This window comes from Apiotrichum porosum (genome assembly GCF_003942205.1).
Source record: "Apiotrichum porosum strain DSM 27194 chromosome Unknown scaffold_5, whole genome shotgun sequence".
NCBI classification, from domain to species: Eukaryota; Fungi; Basidiomycota; class Tremellomycetes; order Trichosporonales; family Trichosporonaceae; genus Apiotrichum; species Apiotrichum porosum.
This window is the reverse complement of record NW_021167112.1, coordinates 1,104,860-1,113,733: the sequence shown is the minus strand read 5'-3', so window position 1 is coordinate 1,113,733 and position 8,874 is coordinate 1,104,860. Positions and strand designations below refer to the sequence as shown.

Below are 8,874 nucleotides of genomic sequence, written 5' to 3'. Positions count from 1 at the left end.
GGCTGAGATTTTCGGGCCAGCTTGCAATTTGGAGAAATGCAGCTGCGATCACGCCACAGGCCACAGGCCGAATTACGAGTCATTCAAGTGCCCAAACACAGTACAGTGTGTGCATGCAGCAACGGAAGACGATAATGTGGGTATGCTTGTGGGTGGCCACAGACACGGAAGCACGCCCGCAGGCTGTGTAGGTCCCCGTCATGTGGTACGCCTGTGGAAGGGTAACTAACCAGTACCTACACAGCGGCACTCGCCAACTGGTCCCACATGTAGTTGTTCACCCCTGTGCGTGGTCGGTTGACCATGGCATCCTCCCTAGTTGCTTGAGGGCCACATTGGCAGGCTCTTGCGAATTGTATAGGGTGCGCAGGCCACCCAGACTTGCCTGCCTATACAGGCCACCACCATTAGCAGCGTCACACTTGTCCCACCATTTAGGACATGAGTTCAAAAATTCAGCGCGTACGTTGTCGCACCGAGAGCCAACGTGTTGCATGAGCCGAACAACTGTCTGGGTATACCAACTACAAGATGAACTTGTATGGGTTCATCAGACCCTTGGGGTCGTAGAGCTTGCGGATCCGCCTCATCTGGTCGAGCGAGTTCTTATCTTGTGAATAGTGAACGGCACCAGCCTTCATCTGGCCCAGACAGTGCTCAGCTGAGATGGATCCCTGGAAAGAACACGTTAGCATTGGCTTTAGGACGTAGAACGTAAAGACATGAAGACGTAGAACCCAAGTCCGTGTGCAGCCTCGTCACTCACCCTCAGCTCAGCTGGGAAAGTCAGCTAATGTGTCACTGACACGAAATGTGCTTCCACTCACAAACAACCTCGTAGACGTAGGGCTCAATGGCGGCCTCGATCTCATCAGTGTACTTGGGGGCGACAACGTTGAGATGAATGTTGCCGTCACCCATGTGGCCATATCCGACACAGGCCTTGATGGGGCCCTCGGCCTGGCCATCACCAGTCAGGAGACCGTTCTCACGCAGGCGGAGTCGGACCTTCTCAACAACCGAGTACATGTCCTTGACAGGGATCGAGACATCGTACTTGTAGACCGAGCCAGTCTTACCGCATGCCTCGGGGATACCCTCACGGAGGGTCCAGAGGCCAGCAAACTGGGTGGAATCCTGGGCGAGAACACCGTCAAGCACCTTGCCCTCGGTGACGAGGTCCTCGAGGAGGTTGCCAAGCTTCTCCTCGTCGTGGTCACCGTTGGAGCCACCGGTTTCGATCAAGCAGTAGAAAGGACCCTCAGTCTCGAAGACCTTGCGGACCTCCTCGCCAACCTCCGCCTTGTGGTGACGGACAACATCGTAGGCCTGCGCGTCCCAGAACTCGAATGCCGAAAGAATCTCACCCAGGTGCGACTTGGCCTCGGCGAAGACCTGCTGGACGGCCTCGTACGACTCAACCGAGAAGACAGCCACATTCATAGCCTTGGGGCGGCGGGGGCAGAGGATGGAGACCGCGGTGATGACACCGAGCGAGCCCTCCGAACCGATGAAGAGCTGCTTGATGTCAAGACCAGTGTTGTCCTTGCGGAGGGTCTTGAGACCGTTCCAGATGGTACCGTCGGGCAGGACGACCTCGAGGCCCAGCACCGTTCCGTGGAGCGAGCCGAAGCGAAGGAGACGGAGACCGCCAGCGTTGGTCGCGACGTTACCGCCAATGTTGCACGAACCCTTGGCGCCGAGGTCGAGGGGGAAGATGAAGCCCCTCTCGGCGAGGTAGTTGTCGGCGGCTTCGAGAATGACACCGGCGTCGGCGACGAGGGTGCCCGAAACAGGGTCAAACGAGCGGACCTGGTTAAGACCGGCAGTCGAGATAACAACCTCGTCGTGCACGGGAACACCGCCGCCTGGTTAAGAATGAGTGCCGGCCCAACTTTTTTTTTTATCGCAATGTAAGCAACTCACCGACAAGGCCAGTGTTACCACCTTGGGGGACCATGGCAATGTTGTTGTCGTAGCAATACTTGACCACGCGGGAAACCTCCTCAGTAGACTTGGGCCTGATGACCACCTGGCCCTTTCCGTGGTACTTGTTCATCCAGTCGTCGTTGTAAGTGACGAGCTCATCAACAGTCGCCGAACCGTCAAGGGTGGAAATGAGGCTGCTCGGCGAGCCAAGGAGACCGCGGAGAGCCTTGACGTGCTCAGCAGTCACTTTTGTGAACTGCTCAGCGCGAGGAGGGATGGTCGAGGCATGACGGACGGCGACGACAGGTGCCGAGACGGGGTGGAGGGCTCGCGGAGCGACAACTGCGCGGCGGGCAGCGGCGTGCTTGGGGAGAGCGCGGAGGAGGGAACGAGCGGCCGACATGCTGCCTGATTTGGGGAAAAGAATGCGGGGGAGGGGGGAGGGGAGGCCAAAGCCGTGTGTGTTTTGCTGGGCAAGCAGCGAGAGTAGAGAGTGGTGAGCAAGTGAATGAGAACTGGGGCATGCAATGCGGTAGCGGTTACGATTCGTTCGCCTGTCAGGTCGAGCCGAATAGACGCCGACCCGACTAGGCCGTTCAATATGACAGAGTCTGCGGTCGTTTCAAGCGAGCCCAAATACAAGATCCATAGATCTAAGCGGGACCTGGTAATGCCCCTTTGGGGACTGGCCAGACGGTTTGTAATGACCGGCCGCGCCAGCCAAAGCCGCCAGCGTGCTCTCTTTACCCGAGCGGCCATCCGCGTCACACTTCCGACCAGCACTTCCGTGATTCCGCATCTCCCACAAACCCGTCCACTTGCACACTTGACCAACACCATGCCTACAGGCATACCAGCAGCATCCTCAAGCACGCCCGCTACGGATACGACTTCCGCCGCCGACCTCGAGCTGCAGTTCACACCCTCCCTTCACCCGCACTTGCTCGTCCACGGCACCCCGTCTCCGTCGCCATACGACGCCCACCAGCAAGGACCATGCTTCCTGCGCCTTGACCTCGCCATCCCCGATGCCCTTTTCCCAGACCCAGATGAGCTGGCTGACCTGTGGGGTGCGCCTGATATCGACCACGGAGACCTGGTGTACACCGACGCGCCGTTGGCTGGTCCATCATCATCGCGCCTGTCATGGACGTTGAGCCCGCGAGTCATTGACATTGAGCGCCCACTCCTTCCAGATTCACCTCTCGTCAACCTAACAGTTGTCGTGCCCTTGGATCGTGACGACAAAGCGGTAGACGTCGATATCCCTCTGCACATCAGGTATCTTCCACCATCCCCTGAAGCTGGGTGGGACGTGCCCGTGTTTGGACAAGGTGGTGGTAACGTCCGGCGAGTGTGGGTTTGTGGGCACAGCGCCTTTGAGGGAGTACAGGGTACGTCGCCAGGTGGCCTGTCCAATGCTGATTGTTCAGACGTGCAAGATATTTCAGCCAACATGACGTTACACCTGCCAGCCGCCAAGCCATCCTACCAGGTGCCCGTGGAGATTGCAACGGCGACAGTTGTGTGGCTCGGTTGGACCTTCCTCGTCTACATGCTCATACGCGTCGCCAGGCGCAGTTCCGCTGCGAAGTCAAAGGCAAAAGAGACCAAGAGCAAGTAGCACAACACTGTCTGTCCCTAGGACACCTATCCAAACCTGCCAACGAAAAACACACTATCCAACACTCCAACACACTGTGCTTCTTAGATTGTACATGGAACCGGTAACTACACTCCTCAAATCAATCTTTGTGGCTAATGCACTTTTACCAATTTACGCGCGGTGCTTCTGGTAGAAGTGGATGAGGCCGGTAGTCGAGCTGTCGTGGCCAGTGACGTCCGCAGGCGAAGGGAGCTGCTTGAGGATGGCCTTGGCGAGGACCTTGCCGAGCTCGACGCCCATCTGGTCGTACGAGTTGATGCCCCAGATGGCACCCTGGACGTGGATCTTGTGTTCGTAGAGGGCAATGAGGGCACCGAGGGTACCAGGGGTGAGCTTCTGGAACATGATCGAGTTGGTGGGCTTGTTGCCCTCGAAGATCTTGGACTTGACCAGGGCAGCGTTCGACGACTGAGCGCCGAGCTCCTTGACAACCTCGGCCTCGGTCTTGCCAAACGCAAGAGCCTCGGGCTGGGCGAAGAAGTTGGAGAGGAGGATCTCGTGGTGCTTGCCGTTGGCAATGGGGTTGAGGGTCTGGACGGGGGCGAGGAAGTCGCAGGGGATGAGCTTGGTGCCCTGGTGGATGAGCTGGTAGAATGCGTGCTGGCCGTTGGTGCCGCTCTGGCCCCAGATGATGGGACCAGTCTGGTAGTCGACACGCGAGCCGTCCTTGGTGACGGTCTTGCCGTTCGACTCCATGTCGCCCTGCTGGAAGTAGTCGGCAAACTTGTGGAGGTACTGGTCGTAGGGGAGGAGAGCCTGGGTCTGGGCACCGTAGAAGTCGTTGTACCAGACGCCAACAAGGGCGAGGATAACGGGAAGGTTCTCCTCAAGCTTAGCAGTCTTGAAGTGCTGGTCCATCTCGTGGGCACCGTTCAGGAGCTCCTGGAAGTTGTCAAAGCCGATGGAGATGGCGATTGAGAGGCCAATGGCCGACCAGAGCGAGTAGCGGCCACCCACCCAGTCCCAGAACTGGAACATGTTGGCCTCGGCAATGCCAAAGGCAGTGACGCCCTCGGTGTTGGTGGAGAGGGCAACAAAGTGCTTGGCAACGTGGGCGGGCTGGGAACAAGTGTCAGTTGGCGGTTCCTCCTTGGTCTGTGGCTGACGCAATGGCACTCACGTCCTTGGCGGTCTCGAGGAACCAAGCCTTAGCGCTCTCAGCGTTGGTGATGGTCTCCTGGGTGGTAAAGGTCTTCGAAGCGACAATGAAGAGGGTGGTCTCGGGGTTGCAGACGCGGACAGTCTCGGCCATGTCGGTACCGTCAATGTTGGAGACAAAGTGGAGGGTAAGCTTGCGGTCCGAGTAGTGCTTGAGAGCCTCGGTGACCATGACGGGGCCGAGGTCCGAGCCACCAATACCGATGTTAACGACGGTGTCAATGGCCTTGCCGGTGTAACCCTTCCAAGCGCCCGAACGGATAGACTCTGAGAACTCCTTCATGTGGTTGAGGACGCCCTGGACCTCGTTGACGCCCTCCTCCTTGATGTCATAGCCGCCCTGCGAGACGGGGGGGTTGCGGAGAGCAATGTGAAGAACGGAACGGTCCTCCGAGGTGTTGATGTGCTGGCCAGCAAACATCTCGTCACGGAACTTCTCGACCTCAGCCTCGCGAGCGAGAGCAAAGAGAGACGAAAGAACCTCCTCGTCGACGAGGTTCTTCGAGTAGTCGAGGAGAATGCTGACATCGGGCTTGGCCGTCTTGAACTCGACGGAGAGCTTGTTGAAGCGCTCCGGGTCGGCAGCGAAGAGGTCCTTGAGGACGAGCTTGGAGGCCTTGGAGGCGTGGAGCTGCTCGAGCTGCTTCCAAGCCTTGTACTCTGTAAGGGGAATGGTGTGAGCTTGAGAGTGACGTAGTTGCCGTGTGAAACCTTGTGGGTAGGCGGGTGGGGAGCGACTTACGAGTAGCGAGCTGACCGGTAGCCATTGTGTTTTTTTTTAGTGCAGATGGATGTAGGAGAGGACAAAGATGCTGGAGAGAGAGAGAGAGAGAGGAAGGAACGAACTTGTTGAGGGGAAGAGGGAGAGTATGTATAAGAGAGAGCTGGGGGACCAATTCTGGGGAATGGGGGGGGGGGCGGGTGTCCGACCCATCCAGACGATGCCGCCGGTGGGCCTGGATGGCACGGGACTGTCGCCCTGGCGCTGTCGTCTCCGGACCGACGTCTCCGGTTGATCGCGGCTGACAGGGCGGACAGTTGCGTCCGCGCGCGCGCGTCGGGGAATTGGAAAGGGACTTGCACGCCTATTCTCAAGTCACGTGATTAAATAAACAGGCGTGCGAGCGTCACTCACCCACATGTACAGACCATCCCCCCCCCTGTTGCCATTACGTACCCACACGCCACCCGTCCGCGGCATCGCCCTGCGTTTGGGTGGCGCAAGCACTGTGGTACTCCTGGTACTCTGGCAGTGTGCACTCTGGCAACTCTGGAACCTGTCACACTCACAACCACCCCGTATCATCCGATTGCACTCACTCGCACGAACGCTCGCCCTTCCTCCCCCCCTCTCCCCCTATCGGTCTCTCTCTCTCTCTCCCACTCTCTCTCTCCCCACCCCCAGCACGCCCACCCACCCACCACTGTCATCTGCATAGGCAACATTGTTCGTCGCCCCACACCACCCACTCCACATCCCCCTTATCGCTCGACATACAACCTCCCGATTGTTCCATCCGCCCTCACTTGGCTCCAAGCTGGACGCGTCGTCGTCCCAACTCGTATCTCTCGTCTGGGAAAACCATGTCCACATCTCCCAGAGAATCGGCGGGTGCCCCAACCGCGTTCTCCGCATACGCCAGCAGATTCCTTGCTAGCAGCAGGACCGGTGGCAACCAGCAGCCAACCGCAAGCGAGGTGCGTCTCACATCCCGTCACACTCGCAACGTCAGAGCTAATCAATAGATCTTCCGACCTCCATCCCCCGGCTCCCCGTCTCACGACCCGTTTCTACCATCGCCAACTGCATCGCAGTCACTTCCTCGCCTGGCAGGCTCGTCGAGGTCATCGTCGCCGGAACGGACGCCACCATTCCCAGGCGTCGGCATCGATGGCATCCCGTCAATTGCCGATCTGGAGGACAGTCGGGCAGGTGGCGAAAGCAGCGTAGGTGTTGGCCTCTTGTTTGACGCTCCGGTCGTGGAACGCATTGCAAAGACTCGTCCAGCACTGCCCGACCCGTACGGAGCCTCGTCCGACAGCGAGGGGGAGATGGAGGCAGACTTGGATCAGGTCGCGCAGGTTCGCCGCTCGTTGCTTCGACCGCAGGCACAAGAGGACCGCGGTCAGCGCAACGCGAGGGCCAAGAAAGGATGGCTTGCGTACCAGAGCGTCTTTCCTTCGTCGTCTGAAAGCGAGGCATCCGAGAGTGACAAGGAGACCGAAGCCGACTCGGAGGACGAGCGCTTTGGCATGATGGGCCAGTCTCGCCGCCGTTCTCACCCGGCGGACAGCCTCAGCCTGGTTCCACAGCTCCCCACCGCAAGCGAAACGTTGGAAGAGCCTCTCCTCGGACCCGACGAGATCACGCACATGACCACCAAGGTGCCAGTACGACTCCAGGTCTACCATGGGCGCTTCGGTCACTGGGAACGTGAAGGACTGCGAAAGTACAAGGGTGAGTACAGGGACAACACACAAAGCTGGACCAGTGCTGACTTGCCCCAGACCCAGGTTTCCTGGCTCTTTGGCTGTCGACAATACTCGCAGTTTTGTTTGGGCTGTTGTTTGTCTGGGGTTCTTCAAATGTACGTATTCTAATGCCATGGGCGACGATGCTGATTCCATCCAGCCCCCCAAGGGTGCACCAACGACCGGTCCACCCTCCGTCATCCCTCTACTCCCTCTCCTCATTGCCCTCATCATCCCCTCCCTTATCCTCCCGCCATTCTTCCTCTTTCTCCTCAGCAAGACTGTCCGACCTGTCCTCATGGCCACCGCTGCCGCAATTCCCTTTTCATTGTTCATCTGCGGCTGGTGGGCAATTGGTGCCAGCTTTGAGAGCATTGGGGATGTCGACCAGCAAGACCGGTGGTGGGCCACGACCGGAATGCGCCTTGGAGCCGTTCTCTGCTGGATTATGGCAGCATTGTTCGCTCGACTTGTGTGGCTGCGTCGACGCAAGCTGGAGCGCACCGTGTCGGTTGTCGAGGTGGGTCCATCTTCATTCCAATCCGCAGCTAACGTTAGCTCTCGACTCACCTTCTCCTACGCCACCCGCCAATGCTCCTCCTCACCCCTCTCCTGCTCGCAATCTTCGCAGTTACCTCCATACCCTTCCTAACGATGCTCATTCGGCTTGGGATGATCGGGTACTGGGGCCAAAGCCCGCGAGAGGACACCTGGGCATTCCACATCTACCCGTACGCGGGATGGCTCATGTTCCTCGTCACCGTCGGTTGGGTCTGGACCTGGGGTGTGCTCCGTGGCATCGGCCGTGTGGCTGTATCCGGTGTCGTTGGCGAGTGGTACTTCCACCGTGAGAACAGCCTCGACCCACTCGAGGTCACCACCGCCGCTGTACATCGCGCCACTGGCACGTCCCTTGGCTCAATCTGCCTAGGTTCCCTTATTGTGGCCACTGTCCGTGTCGTGGGCCGCATTGCCAACGAGCTCAAGCGTATTACATCGCCCCGATCCAAGGTGCTTCCCAACGCTCTGTCTTTCCTCCACAGCCTCACCCCGATTCTCACCATGATCGCAAGCGTTCTCGACCAGCTCAATGGCTACGCTCTCGTATACGTCGGCATCACTGGCGAGTCTTTCTGGCCTAGCGCTCGACGGGCTGTGGGTCTTGCCAGCCGCAGGAACAGCGGCAAGCTGCTTGACTGTAAGTGCGTGCCGCCACTCCAGAGCTGACCAGCCAGACACTCTCATCAAGCTGCTTCTCACCCTGAGCTCCACTGCTACCGGCTTCTTCACTGCGACCGCTGGATATCTTTACATGGCCCACAGCCTAGGCCACCCCAGCTATGCGCCAGTCGCCGCACTCCTTTGTGGTGGCGTTCCTTTCCTTGCCATCCGATCTGGAGCTGCTGTTCTGGGGGATGCGTGAGTTTACATCCCGCACGCGCGCATATGTCTAACATTTCAGGGCCGACGCGCTGTTCATATGTCACCAGATCGACAATGAGAGCGGTGGAAGCCACTGCGATGAAGCAAAGAAAGCCGTGAGTTTGATATTTTAATGGCAAGGCACGTTGCTAACTCGTTCAGTTTGCTGGTGGACCTTTCCGTGGAGACGACCTGGTGTAACGGCCACACTCCGTTTATATCTGTTG

General features: G+C 58.6%; 4 protein-coding genes across 4 annotated transcripts; 2 read left to right on the top strand and 2 right to left on the bottom strand.

The window, feature by feature from the left end:
- Positions 1-524: 524 nt before the first annotated feature.
- Positions 525-2,332, bottom strand: EHS24_007689 (uncharacterized protein; the record flags this gene model as incomplete). Its single annotated transcript, XM_028623034.1, has 4 exons — positions 525-674; positions 767-777; positions 828-1,868; positions 1,927-2,332. 4 exons carry the CDS (start codon positions 2,330-2,332, stop codon positions 525-527), a joined length of 1,608 nt encoding a protein of 535 aa, XP_028476927.1.
- A 435-nt stretch (positions 2,333-2,767) lies between these two features.
- Positions 2,768-3,553, top strand: EHS24_007688 (uncharacterized protein; the record flags this gene model as incomplete). Its single annotated transcript, XM_028623033.1, has 2 exons — positions 2,768-3,323; positions 3,363-3,553. 2 exons carry the CDS (start codon positions 2,768-2,770, stop codon positions 3,551-3,553), a joined length of 747 nt encoding a protein of 248 aa, XP_028476926.1.
- A 153-nt stretch (positions 3,554-3,706) lies between these two features.
- Positions 3,707-5,520, bottom strand: PGI1 (glucose-6-phosphate isomerase; the record flags this gene model as incomplete). The annotated part of the gene is made up of 3 exons (XM_028623032.1): positions 3,707-4,654; positions 4,716-5,413; positions 5,496-5,520. 3 exons carry the CDS (start codon positions 5,518-5,520, stop codon positions 3,707-3,709), a joined length of 1,671 nt encoding a protein of 556 aa, XP_028476925.1.
- An 817-nt stretch (positions 5,521-6,337) lies between these two features.
- On the top strand, positions 6,338-8,848 carry EHS24_007686 (uncharacterized protein; the record flags this gene model as incomplete). The annotated part of the gene is made up of 8 exons (XM_028623031.1): positions 6,338-6,451; positions 6,500-7,211; positions 7,262-7,341; positions 7,386-7,745; positions 7,784-8,423; positions 8,461-8,644; positions 8,688-8,763; positions 8,810-8,848. 8 exons carry the CDS (start codon positions 6,338-6,340, stop codon positions 8,846-8,848), a joined length of 2,205 nt encoding a protein of 734 aa, XP_028476924.1.
- Between the last annotated feature and the right edge of the window lie 26 nt (positions 8,849-8,874).